This window comes from Barbus barbus (genome assembly GCF_936440315.1).
Source record: "Barbus barbus genome assembly, chromosome: 18".
Taxonomy (NCBI): Eukaryota; Metazoa; Chordata; class Actinopteri; order Cypriniformes; family Cyprinidae; genus Barbus; species Barbus barbus.
Window position 1 is genome coordinate 22,842,872 of NC_136746.1, and position 25,027 is coordinate 22,867,898.

Consider the following 25,027-nt stretch of genomic DNA (forward strand, 5'->3'; position numbering starts at 1 on the left):
CTACCAGAAAATGTTATTTCTTATTAAAGTCTAAAAAAACAAAGTCCCTCCGTTGATCACACGGCACATTACAAACGTGTATATGTGACCCTGGACCACAAAACCACTTATATGGGTCTTTAAAAAAGAAGAAAAAAAAAAAAAAAAGATTTATACATTTTCCATTGATGTATGGTTTGTTAGGATAGGACTGGCTGAGATACAACTAGCCTATTTGAAAATCTGGATGAATTCTGAAGGTGCAAAAAAACAAATATTGAGAAAATCGCCTTTAACGTTGTCCAAATGAAGTTCTTAGCAATGCACACTACTAATCAATAATAATAATAAAAATCGATCATTTTGACCCATACAATGTATTTTTGGCTATTGCTACAAATATACATGTGCGCCTTAAAACTGGTTTTGTGGTCCAGGGTCACATATAGTGTACTAATTATTCTAACTACAAAAATACAACACTACCCCAATGTTTGGTTGATGTATGGACTGTTATTGTGAGCGTGTCCAAATATGTTGATTTTGAGAGATTTTCATTATATTTATGTGTATTTTTTTCATCTGAAATGACTTTGACAAACATCCGAAAGTGTTAACAATTGCCTTTTTATTACAAAAGCAGCATACATTAAAACTAAAGCAACGGAAACACTTGAGATATCACAGTAACCTCACATCTCCCATGTTTTGTCATTTTTAAATACAAAAAGAACATGTACAAAAGTGCTTACATGGTGCAAATATTGAATTAAAGTTACTTTTAAAAAGAGATAACTGATATTTTAAAATATTACTCAGCTGGAGAAATAAAAGAGCTACAACAAACAGAGAGAAAATGACCTGCAGCAGAAAAATATTCACTCAGTAACATAAGGGTGAGATGCTTCACTCTCATGACTCAGCTGAATAAATAACACTCATTCTTCCAAAACTCTCCCCATTAGCCGGCATCAAAACCTGACATTTTAAATCTACAATTAACACAAAACTTCCCGTTACGTTACGTTTAATAAAACCGTTCCCATATATGGCACTTTTTGGGCAGCAATGCATTTTGCTCAATGTTCTATCTTTGCTGCTTTAATGTTTTTTAAATGTTTAGAATGATTACATTTAATACGGTTTAAAAAACAAGTATTTAACACAGAGCACTATTGCTTGCAGTTCTGGCGATTGCTTGGTTGATTTACAAAAATCTGACTGGCTGCGGTAGAACTGTGTGATGTTTGATTCTGAATGCCTGAAGTGGCGAGAAGTCTGGCTGTCTCTGGCGGTGGGCAGTGTATGGCACAAGCTGCAGTGAGATTTAGCATTAAACACAGTCTGCTCATCAGCTCAGCTGTGGTTGTCCTGCGTCGGTGCCGTTCTGAAACGAATGCATCTTGGGAACTGCAACGGCTCCAGGTGCAGCGGGCCTGAATGGCTGAAGGAGGCGGAGCTAATAACTGTTCTCATGTCCAGCCAGGATGTAGAGGTTACTGAGAGCAGTAGGGTTATCTGTAGGCCGGCTCTCCAAAACAACAACCCTAAAACACACACAAATATTAATACACAAATACACTTATCAAAATTATATGTACCATATAGAGGAGATGAGCGTGAAAGGGTGGAAGAAAGCCTTGATTATGCAAATGTAGAGGGGTTGCGTGAGGTTGGTCGTGTCCTTAGCAGCAGGCGACAGATGAAATTACAGCACTGAGACACCAGCCTGGCACTGCCAGTGTAAATAAAAGATGGAGATCTCAGAGGGAGAGTGAAAGAAAGAGACAGCATGTGCTAAAGAGGGTCTTGGGGTGGTGCAGGGCCATTGTGTATGTGGGAATGTATGGTGACACAGATATGTTTCTGTGACCAAAAAACAAAACAAAAACAACAAACAAAAAAAACACATCAGACAAGTAAAGCACGGAATATAAATTAAAATGTGGCTTCAGAAAAGTGGTGTCAATATAATGCTTGTTTTATTTAGATAAAAATGTGCTTGCTTCTAGCTGTTTCTGAATGTAAGTGTCTGTTTTTTATGCTTACAAAATATTTCAATTTGAAAAAGGCTGTTCTTTCAAATTGTTTATCAAAAAGAAAAATTCCTGAAAAAAACAAAACACTTATTTTCACAGCAGAGCAAAACCTCATCAATGAGCATAGGTTTTAAATTGACAGACCTAATTTAACCCCGTACGTCACACAAAGCTCAGGTCCCCCATATAAACCTGACCCAGGGCTTCCCTCACTATAGAAACAAACTCAGCAGAGACACTACATTCTCCCGGTTGACTTTTTTCCTCCTCATGTCTCTATTTCTGTCCACTGCATGTGCGAAAGTAAAAAGGCTACATGCAGAATTTCTGGGAAGACGTGGTGGTAGAGATTAATGTTTCCAGGAGACAAAAGAAATAGAAGTAAAAGGGTGATGATGTAAGGCAAGAGAGAGAGAGAGACAGAAATGATTTGATCTGGTTCTAACCTGTCTGATCCCAGGAGTCTGAACACTCTGCTTGGGTCTGAAATCTCCTGTGTCACCTGCAAACAAGTGGAAATATCCTTTAATAAACAACTGTACACCTGCAGAAAAAAAGTTCCAGGAGAGCTATTATTATGAAGCTTTTGTACATTTATGCATATAAAAAACTAACTTATCTCTACAATTAAACTTAAACTTTAATAAAACTGGAGACGTGTGAGAATAGCCATCTAGCCATACAACTAGTTGATTAGTGAGGCTGAATGATTTTAGATTTTTATCCAGTGCTGAGAATGTACTTACCCATCCAAGGCATACATGAGTTTCATCAGAACAGATCTTGAGAAATTTTGCATTAAATCACTTGATCACCAATGAATCCTCTGCAGTGGATTTTGATGCGAGATGACAACAGGGGATGGACTGTTTTATATTAGGAAGCATTATTATGGATTAAGGACTCTATGGACTCTGGTATTGTATCCAGAAATGATGGTTTGAAGTTAAAAATGTGTTACTGAAGGATTTTTGTGGATTATTATGATGTTTTTATCAGCTGTTTTGGACTCTCATTCTGACGGCACCCATTCACTGCTGAGGATCCATTGCAGAGGATATTTCTCCAAATCTGAAGAAACAAACTAATCCACATCTTGGATTGCCTGGGGGTGAGTAGATTTTCAGCAGTTTTCATTTTTGGGTGAACTATTCCTTTAATAATGATAGACTACAACCTCCTACTCAGACCTCTAACTTCTCCCATCCCCAAAACAATGGGTGAAAATAACACACGTGGGTCGTGTTCTCAAAATACAATGGTTGGCAATGCAGGTGCACCACCTGGCAGGCTGTAAAGCCCCCCCCCCCCCCCCCCCAGTCATACTCTTTTGAGGGGTGTAGGTCCCGACCGCTTTTCATTGGAGTCAGAGAAAAGAAAAACAGCTGAATAATTTAATTCATTACTCTCTGGCCAGCTGGAGCTTTCTGATTGAACATGAATTTTACATCATCCATCACACCCTGTCATCTATGTCTCTCACACACACAAACACTATCATATTTCATAAAGACAGTCCTTCACCTCCAGAAGACCTTTGGCCTTTTATTGTACTTATATTACATGCTGGAGAGCCAAGAATCAAGAAACAAAACCTCACACACACAATAAAAATACATACCATCTCTGTGCGCGCGCGCGCGCACACACACACACACACACACACAGGTTTCACCAGAAAGAGTGCTTGTGCTCACATCATAGGTTTGAATGCTTTAACAGATAAAATAAATATATACTAATAATGCAATGTTGACACAATGTCTGCATTTACCTCGTTTGATTTGAAGTTTTTCCCTTGCATCCCATGTTTCCAGAAGGCCAGAACACTGTCCTGGAGACTCACTGACAGAAACACACACATCAAACACTACACAACAGAATAAAAGCATATCACAGCTGGATGAGTGCAGAAGTGAATCTCTCACCTACGGAGTCGACACAGAAATCGAAGCTCAGCTCAGACGCCAGTTTCTTATTAGACTTTAGCTTTCCCTGCAAGTTCACTATTTTTACGTTCTCTATTCAAACACAAGAAGAGAGACAACATTATAAATATTCAATAATTTTTGTGTTCATGTTTGTAAAATAATGTTGATCAAGGTGTATGTTGAGTGTTATTTCACTCACTGTCCAGGCACACAAGCACGGTGTCTCTCTCTAACTGCGTCACGTGGATCGCATCGACCTGGTTACCACCTACAACCAGATAAACATTCACACAATCACTAGGACAGTATGAAGGAGCAGAATAAACTGCGCGTGTAAGAGCGAGCCGTACCTGAGCCGATCTCAGTGAACCAGGACGAGCAGGAATTGAGGTTGATGGTCTGAAAGCGAACCACCTGTCCCGGCTCTGTGCCCTGACTGACCGCCACACACACCAGAGGAAACTCCTGCTCAGGGACCACCAGCATCTCAAACACACGCAGCGGACTTGGTAAAGGGAAATCAAAGTGCTGTGTGAGAGAGAGAGATATTTAAAACCTTCATAATGTATGACATTGTATCCTTTGTTTTATTCAGTCTGGATTTAATTCAGCTTTCCTACTGGTTTGCATATACTGTTTTTTTTGTGTCTAACCTTTATAAGCATGAATCTCTGCATGGGTTCGTACCACTGCAGCAAAACAATCCCAGACTGCAAAGCTCCACAGAGATACTTGTGACCTGTGTACGGATTCCGCACTGAAAGAAAGAGAAAGTGAGCAGATCAAACTCAATCTGAGTGTGTGTTTGTGCTGGAGTGTGTGTGTAAAGCTTTACCGATGCAACACTTGTGGCATCCCTTGGTATCGGGGATCTTGGTGGTGAGAGCAAATCTCCTGTGAAGCAGACAACAGTGTTGTAAGTGTTAACTACAACAGTTAAAAATTTATTTAGAAAAACTGAAATAAAATGTGTCATGAAACCCTAAAACATATTTTTTGAGATTTTAACATGTATGAACAGGTTTGCATATCAGTGAAAACAACAATAGCACTCATTATGTCTATTATTAAGTTAAAAGTGGTGATTTTTTTTAGTTTTTGGAGCAATTTGTTCTTCCGGTTCAAAAAGCAAATTTGAACCAACATCACGAAAAGTGACGTATATGCGTTAATTTGCAGTGGTGATTGGCTGCCGTGGCTGGAGAGTACAAGTCTACGTCATCAGTTTTCTGAGCTTTTCTCGGTATTATTCATGAGAATGAACTCTTATGATCCAATCACTGCACTGTATTACACACGAGGTAATTTTACAGTGGAGAATTCAAATCTCATGAAAGAGCTGTCAGTTCATCTCTGTAAACATGACCGTAACAATATTTAATATGTAACAACACGTGTAGCGCACATGAGAGAGCAGTTTCTGTGCTGAACGCCGCAATGAGTTCATATCCGGACGGGAGCAAGTGTGTTTCAAATTTTGTGAACATATTTCATATTCTCTTGTGCTCCCAGCATGAACCAGCACTATGTATGCGCACATATCATGTCTTCATCAAATGAAATACACAAAAATAAGGGTGCTGATACAGCGGTAGGTCTGATCACGAATGCGATGACACGACAGATTATTGTGATACAGATTATTGTGATACACAGCAAACGATACAGACCAAAAATTCAAAGAAGAGTAAACAAAAAGTAACTGCCTTTATTCTTTCTGTTTTAAAGATATTTCACCATTCATTTGTCTGTATGATGAGTGTGTTGTAGGTCTGTATTGGTTGTTTTCTCCCCTCTTCCCACCCTCCCACTTTTCTACAGTTTTACATGCCCATTTCTGGAGTCTTTTTCAGATCAAAGGTGTGAAAGACCAATGTTGAGATGGGGTTTCATGACACTTTAAACTTATTTATTTTTCCATTAAAGTATAAAAGTAAAATAAAAATATTAAAAGATTATAAAAATGGCAAGCATATAACAATCACTAAAACTAAAATTTTAAAATAAAAACTACTTCAAAATATAAACAAATAATACATAGATAATACTAAAAGGTCATATATCACAGGTAATTTATACGTATAAATAATCTACTGTATAATAAAACCATATTAAACATAAATTGTATATATTTACATAAAATAATGTATAAAAAATAAAATATTTTTTATATAGATGATAAAAAATATGTTTAAATAAAACTAAAAAATAAATCTTAAAATTATACATACATTATGCACACACAAACATAAACACACACACACACACGTGTGTATATAAGTTATTTAATTTTATTATTAAATATATAATATATTATATTTATATATTTTTTATTATATATTACTGAATTAAAAATGTGCCTTGATTTTTTTAATTGATTTTTAATGTTATTATGTCTTGTCTTTATAGATCTAATTAAAAATAATTAAGGCATGTTTCTGACATTTTAACCATTTTAATACATAAAATCTCAATTTTTGCTAGTTTAACCAAACTATTATACTATTAAAAGATTTGCTCTAAGTGTACCGACACTTTCTTTAGGAATGGCTAACAACAATATTCATAGTGCTTCTTAATTTTATATTGCTAATAAAATCATGGCAAATATACTGTGAAATGTGCAAAAACTGTGTGTGTGGGTGTACCTGGGCAGTATCCTGTCCGGGAATCTGTGGGTGTGGAACTGAGTGGCCAGTCCAGGTTTCCTGAGCTGTTCAAACAGCCCAATCAGATTATGAGAATACAACTGAAACGTCTTCCCTTTAAACGAGAGATAACACACATCACATGCTTACCATACACAGGGTATGACTACACACATGATATCCAACATATGACACAATTCATATAGTTTGTGCTGATGAGAATGGAAAATGATGCCCCACAGAAATGAATAGTCATTACTCCCAGCACAAAGAAAAGCTGAGCTGTGTAGTTATGCAAGTTGAATCAAAATCAGATTAAGAATGAGGCCAGAAAGATGATGTGATATTAGCTATGTGCATGTGGGCCTAGAGGACAGAGGATTGACATTTTACCTTCTGATTATGGTGATTTAGGCATTAGAAGAGCCAGCAAGCAGTGAAATCAGCCGTGAACACAGAAACAGACAGTCAGACAGACAGGGATCATGTAGGTACTGCAGAGAATCTCAGTAACAGAAAGACAGAAGAGCCGCTCCCGCATCACTCTCACTCACCTGATAATGACATCAGATTATTATTGATTATGTACAGCCACGTGCATCGCCGTGGAAACAACTGAAACACATTAAAACAGCAGGTTATGAGTTCATGGACCGGTTGTCTATTCAAGGTCAAGGGAAAAGGTGAAAGTCAGAGTTTAGGCTGTACCTGCTCCATGGTGGCTTCATGTAGCTCATTTAGGTTCAGAGTGTAGATGCCGTCTTCAGTGCCAAATATCAGATACTGGTCTAAAAAAAAACAACCAAAAGTAGAAGTGTTTACGGGCTGATATCAAAGAATCCAGAGTTTCTACACACAAAAAAAATACTAAGCAGGACAACTGCTTTCAATACACGATTATATTAAGAATCAGCATATCAGAACGATTTCTGAAGGATCATGTGACTCTAAAGACTAGAGTAATGATGCTGAAAATTAAGCTTTGCATCACAATACATTACATTATAACATTCATTAAAACGTAAAACAGTTATTTTAAATTTTAGCAATATTTTAAAATATTACTGCTTTACTGTATTTTGATCAAATAAATGAGGCATTGTTTAGTATTAGAGACTTAAACTATGCATAGAGAAGAAATATAAATATATAACAAAAATCTTGCCCATTAAAAAAATTGACCCCAGACTTTTTATTTACATATTCAAAATAGTATCAAATTTAATATCAGAAAGACATTCATTGGTTACCCGCACTTTACCTTTAGTATCTGGGTGAATCCATGAAGTGGCACAGTTAATTTTAAGAGGACAACCATCAAAAACCTTTGAGAAACAAGCTCCCATCTGCAGAAATGCAGAGAGGTAATATGTAGTTTATGACAGTCATAAAACACAGAATCAAAATAAAGGACTGATCAAATAGCTGTCGAATAGTGAGATTGGAAGATATTAGCATTTAGTTCAGCGTAAGTGAAGTGTGATGATGTCACTCACCAGGACTTTAGGAGTAGGCGGCAGGCCGTTAATAGCAGGTTTCTATAAAAAGAGAACAGAAAAATGAGTAGAGCGCAACATTATTTTCATGCGTCACACTCCTCTCAGCAGGACACTTTCCCACACACACACACTCACACTCACAGGAAAATCTTTTCTCTCTTTCCTCTGGGGACGGCCGGGAGGTGATTTTGAAACATCTCCATTTACGCTTTCGTCTGAGTCGTCCTCTATAGAAAGTAAAAGAGAGAAATTTGAAATATTCAGTAATTTATGATTTTGTAAAATGTCATTCTGATTGGTCAACTTCAGTGGTCAAATATTTTTGTATATTGCACCAAATCAGCAATATACACCAATTTGACAATTTGCATTGTTAAAAGCGCTATACAACTAATAGTGACTTGACTAGACCAATTTCACCAGTTTCTCATTGGTGAGCATTATGGACTTCTTTTAATAGCATTCAAAATCTCTCTTAACATACTTTCCAATACATTTTTAATGAGAGTAGTACATGAACAGTATCTGTGTATAAACATGATTTGGAGAATAAGTGTGTGTTACCGTGGTCGGCGGTGTGTGAGAGCAGCCCTGGGCTGCTGATGCTCACAGACATGTAGTCTGAGTGGGTGTGTTCTGCGTTACTTCCTCTCTCGGGTGTGCTCTGTCTGCGAGACACTGGTAGAGGGCCGTTATCAGAGCCCGCGAACCTCCGCACCGTCTGAACCCCGTCGCTCAAACCAAACTCATCAGACACACTGCTCGACCGAGCCTGAGAGGGCTGATAAGAATAAGAATGTCAAAAACACCACTAAAAAAATGAATATAGACACTTGTACACTTATACACACTCTCACAGTTACCTTAGGAGGAAGCGGCGGTGGCACTCCCCGTTTAAGAGTTGAACTGAGAAGGGGTAGATGAAACCGAGTGAAAAAGAACAGAATGACTTAATTGGTCTTTGCTTGTGATTAATCTTGCAATTTTCACAGCACATATTTTTTTCCATGTTGATTTTATGATACCTTACAAGCAAGCCCCAGAAGAATATAAAGTCTTTAAGATAATTTTCAAAGTGTAAGAGTAGCCACACTTACAGATCAACATCCTCAAAAGCATCTTCTAATGGAGCCAAGTGCCCTCTTCAGAGACAGAGAGAGAAATGGACAGAAACAGGCAATTTTAATGAGCCTGTATATTTACTGAATAATGGAACAATATTTGTTCAACAAGTATCACATTTTTTAGCAAACATGATACCATATTTTGCATTTTACCATTTATACTGCAATTATTTACAACACATTCATTTTTACTCATTTCCTTTAACACTAAAAGCCAGTGTTTACTTTTATTTGGCGAGTTCATTTTAAACCCTGCATGTAAGTCTCCTTGGTTCTGTAAATAACAGCTGCACAAACCAATTCTTTACCGTATAAACAACTCCTCCTCAACGCTCTTCAGAAGACTCCTTCAGCAGAGGAGTGCACAAAAGGGAAAAGTAAAGGAAAACGGGGAAAAGAAAGAACACAACAGAACAGTCAAAGTAGAGGGAATGCAAGCAGAGCTCATGCGAGATTCTGCAGAAAGAAGGAAGTGCGTAGGCTTGTGGGGACGTCAGAGAAACGATGCAGAAAGAACAGGGAAATGACTGCTTGCGGCGTTTTCATGCGGGCGGCAGTAGCAGGAATCAAATTGTTCGTAAAGTCACAAAGAAAACTTTTAATGGTTACCTGGAGGTGATGGGGCCTTCTGTGATCGGGCTCCAGGGGGAGGAGAAATCATTGTCCTTAGTTACATCCTGCAAAGAATGGACCATATGTACACACTCCCTTTTAAAAACATGCAAGTCAGGTTTCATTGCATACCTGTTGTGGGCAAATAGTCAATTTACTAATGCAGATATTTGCATGAAATGTTTGGTTTTGAGCTTATCAAACAATGACACTAAGAATCTTCTTGAACTCCGGGTTTATTCTGTAGTGTGTGTGTCTGTTTGATTAATATTAGTGATGTATTGACTATCTGGACTATGCAATGCTTCTCTCACCATCTCAGCACTTGCTTCAGTCTCCTTCCTCATGGGGGGCTCAAACTGAAGCCTATCAACTGAAATACAGAGACGAGAGAAAACGTATTACTGCACTTCTTAACCTAGCATGCCACAGACAAGACAAAAACATTTCACCATCATTTATCTGCAACATTTCTAACATTCTGTTCAACACTACTGGGTTGCTTTGTACAAAAATTGTGACAAAGTTCAAGCCTAAACTTGTCTAAACTTGTAGTACCACATCTCCACCACAGGGGGGCTCAAGACTATGCATTTCTATCTGAACAAATAATATGAGCTAAACTCTTCAAGAGCAGAGTAAGAGCAAGAGATGCCACTTATCATAAATGAGGTTTGATCTAAACAAAGACATATGATAGACTTCTACAAGCCCATATTCCACATCGTAACCATAAATGAAAACTTTGCATTGTTGTAATAAAAAAAAAAAAAAAAAAAAAAAAAGAGGATATCCCTGAATGTCCACAATGGCAGACTAAAAACCCACTCTGTAACTATACAAACTATAGAGTATGCTATCTTAAACCATCACAAATTCTCATCTGACAAATACAATAGATCAGTTACACAATCTTTAACCAGAGGCACCAGGCTCCTCATTTTATGCCATGTGTCACAGCCTTACTCTGTTTGGATCCCAAGGAGTAACTTTTAGTAAAGCTATTACTTTATTTGATGGTTAAGGTGACCATTATTATAGAATGAAATGTAAGATTTCTAGCCAGGCACTAAATGGAGCACACAAAATACGTTCTGTCAGCCAGTGGAACTGTTTTGGGGTTCATTGGGGATAGGCAAGACAGCGAGACACTCATAATCATGCTTAGGCCTGTGATTGACGTACAGTTGATCTGAGACTGGGTCCTTTCAGCACGAGAGCTCCTGTTGTGGGATGAGCGGATGGTGTGGCGTTCTGCAAGTGGCTGCAGAACAGAGAAAGAATCATAGTAAAACTATGTATTATACCACAGACAATCGTTTGCACACATTTACCATTTAAAGTCATGCGCACTCACACTCATACACTGAAACTCTGGCCCATTTACGCACAAACTCTCATAACTCTCATACACTAACAGAGTACATTTACATACCAACTTGCCATCTCTTTCATACATGCGCACACGCACAAGCACGCACGCACGTACACAAAAGTCACGAGTTACCTCCAGGTCATCTTCATCTCCCTGGCTGAAGTGAGACTGATGATTATCTGGGTTGTTCATCTTATCAAGTAGCTCTAAAGCTAACCGACGAGTCAAACCTGTCTGAGCCACAAGTAAGTGCTGCATGCAAACACAGAGACAATGTAGAGTAAGTGGCTGCTTGTGATGTGACCAATGTAATATTCAGACAAAAATAACAGGATAGAGGAATGGGACCAAGAAAATAATCAACATTGATGAATGGACACAGGTGTGTGCTGAACACATTTTTAATATTACACATCTATACATATCAGACAGTAAGATTTATTCATTCATTTCCTTTCAATATTTAACCATTTTCAACATTGGTAATAATAAGAAATGTTCTTGAGCACAAAATCAGCATATGTTAAGATGATTTGTAATGATTTGTAAAGTAACGGCTGCTGAAAATTCAGCTTTGCCATCAGACAAATACATTGGATTTTAAAATATATATAAAAAAGTTATTTCAAATTGTAATTATTCAAAACATTACTGATTTAACCTAATATTTAATCAAATAAATGCAGCTTTGGTAAGCATAATATACTTCTTTCAAGATACAGTATTGAGTTAAAGTGCACAATTCTCTGTAACATGAGTTTATATTTCATTGCATGTGCACATAAGCTTCCACTAAATGAGTTAAAGAGCTGTACTGTGAGGAATCATTAACAGATAAAATGGAGAAATAGAGAGGACATTTTTACTGAGAGCAGCTTAAAGAGCTGCATTGTGTGAAATCATAAACAGATAAGATAGAGAGGAAACTTTTACCGAGAGCAGCTTCTCGGCTGTTGGCCTTTTCTTCGGGTTTTTTGTGAGGGAAATTTTAACAAAATTATGGAAGGCTGTAGACCTGTGGAAAAGCAAGACAGTTAAGACAGAAAGGGAAAGAAACAGGGACTGAAGATTTTATTTGTATAACACTCATTCAGAACACACTCTATATTTCTCTGTAACTCAAATATGCAAATATACACATACAAACAGGCCAGAGAGACTCACCATTTGGTCTTGTCCTTTAGCTTGGGTGGCTGGAAGTTGCTTTTAGACATCAGAAATAAAGCCCTGGACATACACACAAAAAGCAAGCAAGAAGGAGATCACAGAAAGATACAAATCTCTGAGCAATTATATGAGAATTTGGTGGAAGTCTAATGGTTAATCATCTTGGCTCCAAACAAAGAGGATTTTTGCACATAATTAAGTTATTAAGATTCACTATAACTCTGGACCCGGAGCAAACGTCTTGGTTAAAACCATGTCTGCTCATTGGCAAGAAGTGTGTGTGTTTATACCTCATGGGATGGAGGTCAAACATGGGAGGCTGTAGTTCTGCCAGTTCTATGGATGTGATTCCAACAGCCCAGATATCACACAGATGATTATAACCGCCATTCTTCTCCACTGCCGCCACCTCTGGAGCCATCCTATAAATACAAACACAGAGAAGACAAGAGACAAACTACTGTTCAGAAGTGTTTTCTTTTTAAAAGAAATTAATGCCTTCATTTAGCAAGGACGGGTTACAATGTTGATAATAATCAGAAATGTTTCTTGAGCACCTGATCAGCATCTTAAAATGATCACGTAACACTGAAGTAAGAGCTGCACAAAATTCAGCTTTACCATCACAGGAGTAAATTACATTTTCAAATATATTAAAATAGAAAACAGGTATTTTACTTGCAATCATATTTCACAGTATTTGTTTTAAGCTGTATTTTCAATCCAATAATTACTTTGGTGAGCCTAGAAGGCTTCTTTTAAAAACAACTTCAGGTCTGATCAGACTTTTTATGAGTGAGGGGAAACTGTTTCTAACATAACGCTGTAGTGGTGTGTGCTCAGTTATCAAAACTCTTCATGAACAGAAATACATACAAAGTCTGATTAAGATCACAAAACGTTATAAAACTCCTGTTTATTGAAACTTGTAGCGCTGCATTTTTGTCTCATGAGCTGAACTTCATGTGCACTTTGTGTGTCTACCCTCCTCTAGCCGACTGTGTTGTCACAACAGTAGGTTATAGTTCACAGAAATCCTGAAGAGGCCATTCAATCTGAATAAGGCAATTATTGCCATGTTTGAATCTTTGTTCTTATGGTAGATTTCCATGATATATTCTGGATTATAAAATTGTACGCACATTCACAAATTCTTAGATGTTTTAGGATGATGTTGTTCCATTTTTTTTACACATTTAATATTTTTTCCAGACTTTTCAAATGAACAGAGAGGTGAAAAGAAGGTGTATACCAAACATATTTAAATGTAGCTGCTTCATTATGGCAGAACAGGTCTTACCAGTAGGGCGTCCCAATGAAGGATTTCCTTTTTGCCATAGTGGCCGTTATTTTAGCAGCCACTCCAAAATCCGCTGCAAAACAGGAAGATTTGTTTAACATTCAAATTCAGTTACACACAGAAACACACCCTGCGATCATAGCGTGATACTCTCACCTAATTTGACATCTCCATTGTCGGTGAGCAGAATATTCGCCCCCTAGTGCACAATGAGTTGAGAGTTATTAACTGGCATAAGATAGTTTGAAACAGGTAGAACACCAAAATAATGAACACATATACTGATTATAAAGCTGTACTACCTTGATGTCTCTGTGCATCTTGCCTTTGGAGTGCAGATAAGCGAGACCCTAAACACACACACACACTCAAATTAATTCAAGATGTTTAAAGGCTTTATTTAATAAAACAAAAATTCTTAACAGCATTAGACCATGTGAAACATATGAACCATTTTGGATGAATCTTACCTGTAACGTCTCTCTGCACATATAGGCGATCTGAAGTTCAGAGAGTGGACCTGTAACTGATCGTGTACACAAACACACACATATTTAGCAGAAACAGGATAAAAAAAAAAAAAAAAAGAGGGTGTATATTTTCAAAACAAACAACCAATTTACCATGATAAATGTCTTGTAAGGATCCTCCACCGCAGTATTCCATACAAATCCACAACTTCTCACGGCTAGAGAGAAATGTAAATCTTTAAGCTTAAATTTGAGGTATTTAAATAATTCTTAAAACTTGTAAATCTCTGAAATCTTATGATTTACAATCTCAAAATTTAGGCATCTAAAATATTAATTTATAGACAAATCCATTTTTTTTTTTTATTACCAGAGGTAGCTGCCAAAGTAAGCCACAATGTTGTGATGGGTGCATTCCTTCACCATAAAAATCTCTTGCTGGATGACTGAGAAATCATCACCTAAAAGAGAGAGGAATCGATATATGAGAGGAGTATCAATTAAACAGTGAAAAGAAAAACAGAGTGCTTGAATCAGATATGGACAGCAGATGTCTGGATGCTGAGTGTTGAGAGTGATTATTATGATCATGAAGTGAGGGAAAACTTGTGCCAGTTTTCACTTTCTTCTCATGAGCGGATTTTTGTGATTTAGTTACCACACACAAAAAGAGACTTCCAAAGCTGGAACTCATTCACTCTTTGATCTCTTCACCCTCCTCATCTCTAATGCTAAATAAAGCCTGTGAGTGTGATGGGTTTCCCCCCGTCTCTTCCAATAATACAGATAATTAGCTTAACTTCCTTCTGAATCGTGTTAATACCAACACACGTCATGACAACACTCAGGTCTCTTCATGAATTAATCTAAAACCGTCAAAGTATAATTTATGACTAGCATATTTGCCTGCCGTGTAATTATTCCTATTATTATTTGTTTCAGATGGAGCTGAAATGGAGTTTGTGGATTTATGAACACCTTATAACAATTTGTATATAATTTCAGAGAATAAAAGAGAAACAATACACTAAAGAGGGCAGATATATACACACATTATTTGTTCCACCACAGGATCACTTAAGTAAATTTTTGGGATTTAAAATTTTTAAACAAAAACTCTTAAAATCTCAAGTCAAATACTTCAATGTGAGATATAAAAGAAGAATAAAGATGCTATCAGCCAAACTCACACACCTCAAACTTCACAACCTGCTTCGTTAAAGGAGTGACTCACACACCTTTATGTTTTAAACAGCTTTCATTCATCGTGTGACTCAAAGACCTGGCATTTTTGCCCAAGCACATGATCTGTTTATAACGTAATGGCTGTGTTACAGTAAATACAGCATTGTTTCCTGTAGGTGGTGCGTGTTTCCTGTACATAAGAATTGTTCATCCTGATGTTCTCAGAATCTCTTGATCTGTTCATGACAGCAGAAAATCCCATCACTCATGATAGCATTTTTTTTTTTTTTTTGATAAAAAAAGAAAATACAAATATGATGGAGAAATGTGTCTTCCCTTAAAATATGCAACAAAGTGAAATATGAATAACTAGATTTTTAAGATCATTACACTGTAAAAACTGCTTTTAAATATGAAGACAGAGGTAGTGTAGTTTTTAAAAACAGCCTTTCGATATGTTGTACAACCTCAACCCAATAATGGATGTTAACCGGCTGTAGCCACTTCTCTATTCTGCTGCAGATCTTTAACTTAGAAACTCACACACAAAACACAACCACCTCTGTTTCACACCGACTCTATGATGAGATACAGAAAAATAACTTTGCGGTCAGAACAGTAATGACTGAAAGGAACAATCAGTCACACCTTTGCATTTCAACACCTCATCCCTGGGACATCTGTACAATCACAGTGTATGTGTTTGTGACAAACAAGAATCAGCATAGCTATGAATTCAAGTCTACCAGCTCTGACCACTTCCTCTCCGCTCAAGACAAACAGGCCATGCCCAAGAGTGTGTGTCTGTGAGATAATGTGAGCCTGTGTGTGTCAAAGACAGCAGCAAGGCCTGAGGGTTTGTCTTCTGAAAGCTGAACTCAGGCAGCTTCCTCTGAGCTTGATGCACTTCTCAGAAAACAAGCTGTTAGTATTTAGTAGCGTCAACTGTAATAAATCAAGCTAGCCAGGACTAAACCCGTCCCCCCTTTTCCTACAATCACCCAGCTCCTCGATCTTTTGGATTAGATTTCCCACATGCACAAAACTAATTACAATTTGGAGGAGGATGTGCCACTCTATAAGATTATCACTGTAATTCATCATCATTATACAACCATTTAAATCGACATGATGGACATTCTTTACAAATATCCTGAATTCACACAGTAATGCAGATTTTGAAATGAACATTACTGTCATTTCATTAGAAATAGTTCCCCTAATAATGAGAATTCTGTCATCATCTACACCATTTGTAGTGGATCCCACTGACATTCTTTAAAATGCACTACAGTTCAAGTATTACAGTAATATTGTAAAATATTATTAGAACTTAAAACAACTGTTTTCTATCTTAATAGATTTCAAATTTAAATTATTCCTGACTTTTCACTTCAGTCTTCAATGTCACACAATTCTAATATGCTGATTTGCTAAAGAAACATTTCTTTGTGGTGCTGCTTAATATTTTTGTGGAAATTATGATTTTTTTTTTTTGGGTTCTTTCCTGTCACTTTTGAGCAATTTAACACATCTGTCATTAATTACTCATGTCGTTTGGAACACAAATTAAGATATTTTTGACGCATGCGCGTGCTTTTCTTGCACGTATGCATGCGCGTGGTTCTGCTGACACAGAAGATGCCTTGTTTACATTCAGAGAAGAGCCCATGCATGCGTCGTGATGCTCTCCAAAATGGCACCAGGGTGACGCGAAGGAGAAGAATTGTTGAATAAAGTCATTATTTTTGTTTTCTTTACACACAAAGTATTCTTGTAGCTTCAAAAAAATGAGGATTGAACCACTGATGTCACATGGACTATTTTAATGATCTCCTTAATACGTTTCTGTTCCTTGACCGTGGTAGGACCCTTGCTGTATATGGAGTTTAAGAGAGCTCTCCGACTGCATCAAAAATTTCTGAATGTGTGTTCGGAAGATAAACAGAGATCTTACAGGTTTGGAAATGACAAGAGGATGAGTAATTAATGACATTACTTTCATTTTTGGGTAAACTATCCCTTTAATTTATTTAAAAAACAACAAAAAAACAACCTGACACCAAACTTTTGAACAGTAAAGTATCTTACACTATAATTACGGCATAATACATGTGGTTTGTCTTCAAGGGAGATAATTCCATGTAGAATTGTGTGGTTTCTAAACAATTTGTTTGTATTTAATTTTATTTTAATTGTCTTGTACACCAAAGCTGTCAGAACGGGAAGAAATGTACAAGGAACAGTTTAGGTAAACTCTAACTATTGGTGTAACAATGTGAAACATCTGGGTACAAACTTAAAACTAGATGAGCAACTTATGTGAAGAAGCTTCACTTATCTTGAGACATTCATATGCAACTATAACATCACTTATCAGATCTCTTTAAATTTTCTGTCGACAAAACATTACCGGATTTTAGACAGAAACTATTATCTAATATATTGGAATTTATATAAAAGAGATCAAAGAAAGGCTGCAGGAATAGCCTTCAAAATGCTTTGGGAAACACATGATCTAAACCTATTAGCCAACTGTTGGTGATAAATTTAGAACTGAAAGTATCAGCAAATGAATCCCAAATTAAACGTCTTCCACAGGGGAAAACATCATATAATCTTATTCGCAAATAATGACTTCATTATAATAAGTCATGCTCTGCATATTTTATAACTGGGATTTGTATATAACATTTCCACAAACCAAACTAAGACAAAAACCACCCATCCGCTCTCAGCAGTGGAATGAGAGCCCAAACTTCCACAGTGAAAAATGCTCACGACAGACGTCCCACTGGTTAGAAACAGTTGCTACACTCTGATTGGATCGTTTCTAGGGGGTGGAGTGTTAAAAAGCCAATGAACGAAACAAACAACGAAATCTGTCCTCTAAATCAACAAGTGTGTCTCAGCTCAAAGTTGTTTTTTTGTCTAAGTTTCTTTCCTGCAGCAGGGTAAGAGTGTGGCTAGTGCAACAAAAGTTGTGAATACAGTCAGCTTTTCAGTTCTCCATGAGATACCGTTGGTGGTCACATGCAACTCTGGACAAACACACACACAAAAACTGCTGCTGATGGGCTGCTTTTAAAGACAACTGCTAAACATACAAGAATGAGCCAGCTTTCTAAAAAGGCAAACGCACACAAGAGCTCACACCTGCTTTCCAGGTGGATATCAGATTCTACCTGTTTTTCAAGCACACTTGGTCCAGATGTTCCTCTGGTGCCTCCCTTCTCAATAACTTCAGATGACTGATTTCACAAGACACTGAATCACTAACAGAAAAAGCAAATGACACAACCAACTGAAGGAATCTGATAACTAATCAACAGCATCATGTGATCTGACACTATCTGACAAAACAAATGCAGAAACATCACTGAGTTCACTATAAAAGGTCATTCAGCCTCTATTGGGGCAGACGTGTTGGAGATTGTTACGTTAGAATTCAAGCAATCAGAAAGGAAACTTGTGCTTCATTCTCTACAAAGTCTTCTCAATCCAAACCAGTCACTCTGTGGGAAAAATGATGAACTGATTGTTAAGCTTAGTGTTAAGGGATGCCAAAGATTTAACATTTCTTCAGGAACTACCTAAGCAAAATGTCAGGGGGTTGAGGCAAATTTGAAGGTGAATTCACTTTTCTCCCTATATGACTATGCCTTCATATCCTGTTTTGTGGTTTTATATGAGATGTGAAACACTTCAAAAGCCTCAAACAGGGGTGTTCAAACCTGTTCCTGGAGGGCCACTGCCCTGTAGTGTTTAGCTCCAACCCTAATTAAACACACCTGAACCAGCTAATCAAGGTCTTCAGGTGGTTGTGGCTAGAAGGGATACAGCTATGGCCGGAAACAAACAGTAAATTAAATTTTATACCTATTAGATTGTGTTTTATTAACATCTACCCCTTACAATAATGCAAATACAGTAATTATTGTTGTTGAGCGTGTCAAAAGTTACACTATATTGATTTGTGCACGCCCAGTAGCTGAAGCTGTATCCCTTCTAGCCTTAACCTCTTCAGACAGACTAGAAACTGCCAGGCAAGTGTGTTGGAGCTGGTTGAAGCTAAACTCTGCAGGACGCTGGCCCTCCAGGAGCAGGATTGGACACCTCTGGTCTCAAAACTGTGCCAACTGATCTCTGCAGTATAGAGAAAAAAGATTTGTGGATTATTTGACAGTAAAGTGCTCCCAACTATTGTACAGTGCTCCCAGCAATTCAATGCACATCTTTGAAGCTCTATGGAAAGTGAAACTTTTTATTTTTTAGCTAGTACGAGTATACTAGAGGTTCAAATCTACATTTTCATTATCGACCAGTCAGTATGTTATTTTAAAATCAAGTGGGTCCTGTATAACAAAGCTGTGTCATGTCCACCAGTCCCTTCAATAAAGTGACTAGCAGATATTAAACTATATGGCTGTAAACTTTTGTTGCACAAAACTACTATGCTAAAACATTCTTCAGAGAAGTTGCGACTTGCAACTTTCAATTATGAGAATCTCTTTTCCGTTATAAAGCACTAAAGAATTTTTTGGGGAAAAAAAGTAATTTTGATAGTGATTTAAAGTTATTTTAAAATAAATAAAAAAATAAAATAAATTAAACAAATAGGGTGGCACAATTTGACTATAATAATAATAATAATAATAAATTATGGTTGATATTATTATTAGCAAATATTAAACTAAACAAGAAATATTACTATTGTAAAACTTTACCCTGGAATAAAAAAAATAGACTATTCAAGAAAAACAGTATAACAATAATAATATAATACAGTACAACTGTCAAATTACAATACAATTTTCTTTTTTTTTAATCAAGCTTTTATTTAGTCAGAAAACTGCCAAAATTAATGAGTGTCATTTCCAAATGCATGTTATAAGCATCCCAAACATGAAGCACATGCAGAGATGAATTTGTACGGACCAGCAATTACTGTGAATCCAACCGCTACTGAAAACACCAGATTATGAGCTGTTCACGTGAAAATTAACAATGCCACACTTCACTCTGAAGCATGTAGTGCATAGATTTACATAAAACCTTTGCAATCTGATAATCACATAAAGCCATATTATTTCAGTGCAGCATCCTATAATAATAAATACATGTTAACACAATAAACACCCAATATATATGACTGAATGAAAATATTCTGACCTTACAGAAAGGTTAGAGCACTTTACTAAGTGGTTCCAATGACGATGTTTGTTTCTTTTGATCTGGCTCTTAATGATTTAAGTCATCTCTTGGGATACTTGAAGTCAAACAAAGCCATGAGAACTGAGCAGCTTTTACACAAGGGGGAAAACTGACAGTTTTGTCTACAATTCAAGGAGGTCCAGCTTTAAATGCTATAACTTGCAAATACATTATATTAACTGCAACTGGACATGTGTGTGAGCTACAACCAAAGACCATTTCCAAGCAAGGAAAAACCTTGCATAACTCTTCACACTCACTTAAAACAGTGGGACAGGCCTTTGCTGAGAGGTGCTAATGTTCATGTACATCAACCTAAACAATCATTAATTTCTCCTTTCATTCTCCACTTGTGAAAACAAAACAGGATGTGTCAAATGAGCTACACCACAGACTTAACACCACACCTCCTCAAGCTCAACAGAATGGCTTCATACTCACCGGGCTCAAGTTTGATGATCTTCACTGCTGCAAGCTCTCCAGTAGAGATGTTACGAGCCTGCAGAATACAAACACAAGGAGGGAAGAGTGATTCAAAAAGGAGAGAGCGAGAATAGTTTCCGATCAAAACACTGGAATGTGAGCGTGTAAGTGAGAGCCGTGTCTCTGCTGGAAACGGTCTCATCGTTTCCAAATGGAAGTAGGTCGACAGCCATCAAAACACATAAGCACACACAGAAAAGAGTCTTGTGGGCTGTCCAGGATGAAATGTCTATTTAATTTGGACAACTAGCTTTAAGGTTTGCACACTTTTTTGCCATTTCCATGAAGGTTTTATGATTAATGGATAAGGATTTTTTGATTAACTTTATAGAGACTCAGAAAGAGAAATTTCACCATACAAATATCTATGACGTTTATAAGATTTTATGCATTTCCCAGACAGTCTCAGGTTCATTCATTATGCCCTAAATCTTTATGAATACAGTTAACTAATCTTGATACAATTTTAAAGTATATTCTGTAACCCATTATGCTTCAGAATACAATTCCTAAACGAGTTTGCTGATTTAAACGTTCTTTTTCGATAAATTAATTCAAAGATACAATTTTTCATCATTAAAAAAATTCTAACTGCTGTAAAAATGGCTGTTTATTGTTGTATTCAGGGCTCTTTTTCTCTAAATTCTGTTTTATTTTTCCCCAAATTCTGTGTTTCTGTGGTTACGTTAAATTTTAATCATGAAAAAGCAGTCTAATGAAAAACAGCCTTTACCAATTTAACATATTATAAAAACGTAAACAATGCTGGTGCAAATAAATGCTCTTAAATAAGCAAAAAGTAGTGTAGAAAACATGTCTTTGGTATTTTTACTGCGTTTTTTTTATTAACTACATTGTAACATTTTGAGCAAAATTAGCTGATTTGGTTCAGCTGTTTAAAAAAACACTACAATTTTAAGTTGTTTAAAAACAAATATTTATTAAATATAATACAAATCCTGAATATAGCAAAAACAGTTATAATTGAGATATAATGGTTTTAGGGTATCATCCAGCCTTACAGTAAACAATAACCTTAGGAGCCTAATGTAATCGTATGGATCAATGCTGAACCTTCAGATCATCCACATAACCAGCAGCCACACACCCAGCCAGGAAGTGTGTCCAGCGAACAATAACAGAAGCAGTGAATGTAATACGCAGACCTACACACACACACACACACTCTGCTGAATGAATGGAAACTACAACATTCACCAGATTTCCAAGCACTTCCAGACCGCCGGCTACATCCAAATTCCTGGGGGACAATGTGTGTGTTTAGTCTCCAAATAAACAAATTAAACACTCATGTTGCACTCAGACTCAGCCAAATGCAAGTTAATAAATCTTTGATCAAAGTTTCCATGAGATCAAGTATGATTGTTTTTTTATTGAATCTCTTGAGCATAATTCAGAACGAGAACTCACAGATCCCACATGCCCTTTTCATTTTCAAATATTTATTTCTACTGCATTTCTCCGAAAAATCTTATGAGAAAAAGAAGATTAATTCAGTTTTTAGCCAGAATAAACCAAGAAATAGATTTTAATATTTTCTGAAGAGTCGTGTGTGCATGTGTAAAAAACATGCCACTAAAATGTGAGTTGTGAGTGGTTGCTAGGGTATTTCCATGCGGTTGCTAAGATGTTCTTGATGATTTGGGTCATCCATCAGGTGAAAAATCATATGTGACACACACACACATTATGTCAACAGGTACGATTTGAGGTTTCATATATGAATATGACTATAGCACAAATGGTGCTGGACAAGATGTATGTATGCTGAACTTTAATTTAGGGATTATTTGTTTGTTCTAATCTATTAATCAAGTATGAGCATGAATAATAATAATAATAAAAGTGATGCTTGCCACTAACTGCATCACCTAATATTTCATTTCCTAATGGTTTCTATTAGTTTTTTTTAAACCATAAAAAGACAATATAAAGCTTCACATGAGTGTTCGCTAGGTCTATTTACATAATAAAGTTCAAACCAAACAGTTCTTTTCACGGAAACAACCAACCACATATGCCGTTAATACACTGAAAAGTTATTCTTCTCACAGGAGCTGCTACTGAGACATTTTCTGACCTTATATGGCCTTTTTCTCTTGAGGGATTTGGAAAGGCAGTAAATGAACACATGCCGGGATAACGCACGGTCAGGAATGAGTCTCTTTACATTCAGAGCTTTAAATCTAGGAAATAGTCCACGCGCGGTATGACTGTGCAAAAGCCAAACATTTCATGAATGTGACTTTAAAAGCTTTTGGCTTCCTAAACAGCTAAAAAATAACAATATTAAATACATTATTAATTTTTCTTGCTACTGCTCATATCAGTAGCCCTCCGTATGCCAATGGAAACTGAAGTGCCTAAGACTGATGAAACCAGGTAAAAATTCTGACCCAACACGGAAACACTGCAACCACATAATCATATTAACAAACTGTTAGTGGCTAAAATCGAAGCCAAATATCAACTACACACACACACACACACACACACACACACACACACACTATATACATACATTACTGTTTGCTATATAATGGAGTTATCTCATGAATCTCAGTTATAATGGGTCCAGTACCTTATACACATCTCCATAGGTCCCGCTGCCAACTCTCTGGATCAGCTCAAAGTCATGCTGGGGGTTTCTGCGCTGAATCTCCCCTCCGGACCGGCCCAGCAGATCCATGCTGTCGGACTGGAGGATTTACTACTTTAATGACCCAGATTCAGTTTTACAACAGACCTGCAGTCCACATCCCCCTGAAAAATAACAGAAACCAGAACAACATGAGATTAATAACAGCACACCTAAGCTTAGACAGACAGACAGATGGATAGACATTGATAGAAAGCTAGATAGAAAGATAAAATACTATCATTTTAAGCCTTTTTATAAAATACAACAAAAACATGTTAGCAAACCATAGCTGCTTTTAATAGTGTAATTGGTGCAGCTGTTTATACATTTTAAAAGTATTTATTTTTAAATACAATGTTACATTCAGTTATTTGGACACATGTCTAACTTACTGATGAGTGTCAGGAAGTGTTAACTGTCCAAAACTGGTGTTTTTTCCCCCCTCATAGTGAGAAAGACAGTTTAACTTTTTTTATTTAATGTTTAAATAAAGTTGTTGTTTTTTTGTCTGAATCTCCGTGTATGAAGCTAACTCAGCTAACTAATCTCACATAATCACTTCAGCCTGAAACTTCATTTTTATAGACAAAATATAAACATACAAATATGTTCATAAAGAATAATCCAGATAAATAGCTGTATTTAGCTGGTGAGTGTTTTAAGAACCTTTCGCTCTAAGTGACAGTTCAACCGAAGCTAATGCTAATGCTATAAACCGCGTCAAACTACAACGACAAATAAATCACTTAAAATCGTAAACTTTGATTTAAACTTCACCATTTGTGCGGTTAATCGTTGACCTCGGAACTCATGAAGATTTAAAGTTTTCCTAAATGCCGAAGTTCATTTTGCGTCGAAATAACCATCCAAACAGGAACAGAGAGAAGCGCAAACTAACTTCAGCTGAAGCCAGATCACCCCACACACACACACACACACACACACACACACACACACACACACACACACACACACACACACACACACACACACACACACACACACACAGAGGGACAGTAGCTGGTTAGATAATGGTTACAGTTGTAGTGAAAAATAAATAATTAAAACAATATATAAAATAATTAACTGGTGTTATTTATTTTTCTTGTTTTAAATAAGTCATAGCTATCTATTGCTTATGATTTATAGTGCATAAAATCTACACAAACTAGTCAAAACATGTCTTTCAGTAAAAGACGGGTTGTTATGGCATTTCATTCTTTATTTACTTTATTTTTCTTCTTCTTTATATTATTTTTAATGTACGCGTAGCGCCATCTGACGGATACAGCAAATATTGTTAAATCTATTATTGTAAGGATTCAGTGCTGACAGGTCT

The 25,027-nt window shown here is 36.7% G+C and overlaps 1 protein-coding gene across 4 annotated transcripts; it reads right to left on the bottom strand.

Moving 5' to 3' along the window:
- Positions 1-587: 587 nt before the first annotated feature.
- LOC306884624 (mitogen-activated protein kinase kinase kinase kinase 5-like) lies at positions 588-24,695 on the bottom strand. 4 transcript variants are annotated; one of them, XM_079440661.1, is made up of 33 exons: positions 24,466-24,695; positions 23,629-23,810; positions 20,985-21,042; positions 14,515-14,605; positions 14,298-14,362; positions 14,145-14,200; positions 13,977-14,024; positions 13,831-13,873; positions 13,675-13,747; positions 12,665-12,796; positions 12,372-12,434; positions 12,141-12,222; positions 11,340-11,459; positions 11,018-11,096; positions 10,147-10,205; positions 9,830-9,897; positions 9,194-9,238; positions 8,960-9,002; positions 8,661-8,877; positions 8,238-8,323; positions 8,094-8,135; positions 7,859-7,943; positions 7,306-7,385; positions 7,152-7,212; positions 6,598-6,712; positions 4,785-4,843; positions 4,603-4,706; positions 4,300-4,477; positions 4,149-4,217; positions 3,947-4,039; positions 3,793-3,863; positions 2,465-2,520; positions 588-1,526 (listed from the first exon to the last, which is right to left on the bottom strand). In XM_079440661.1, exons 2-33 carry the CDS (start codon positions 23,734-23,736, stop codon positions 1,439-1,441), a joined length of 2,637 nt encoding a protein of 878 aa, XP_079296787.1. In that variant the 5' UTR covers positions 23,737-23,810; positions 24,466-24,695; the 3' UTR covers positions 588-1,438. The 4 variants fall into 4 exon arrangements, with proteins under 4 accessions (XP_079296787.1, XP_079296786.1, XP_079296789.1 ...); XM_079440660.1 differs by having other exon boundaries at positions 6,598-6,715; positions 24,466-24,675; XM_079440663.1 differs by lacking the exon at positions 9,194-9,238 and having other exon boundaries at positions 24,466-24,617.
- Between the last annotated feature and the right edge of the window lie 332 nt (positions 24,696-25,027).

Excerpts from the sequence above, each read along its gene's own strand:
- LOC306884624 (XM_079440660.1), bottom strand. The coding sequence starts at position 23,736 with ATGGATCTGCTGGGCCGGTCCGGAGGGGAGATTCAGCGCAGAAACCCC. Across the intron at positions 8,324-8,660 it reads CTCACACACCGCCGACCACG|AGGACGACTCAGACGAAAGC; the intron begins GTAACACACACT and ends TACTTTCTATAG. Across the intron at positions 6,716-7,151 it reads TAATCTGATGTCATTATCAG|AAGGGAAGACGTTTCAGTTG; the intron begins GTGAGTGAGAGT and ends ATCTCTCGTTTA.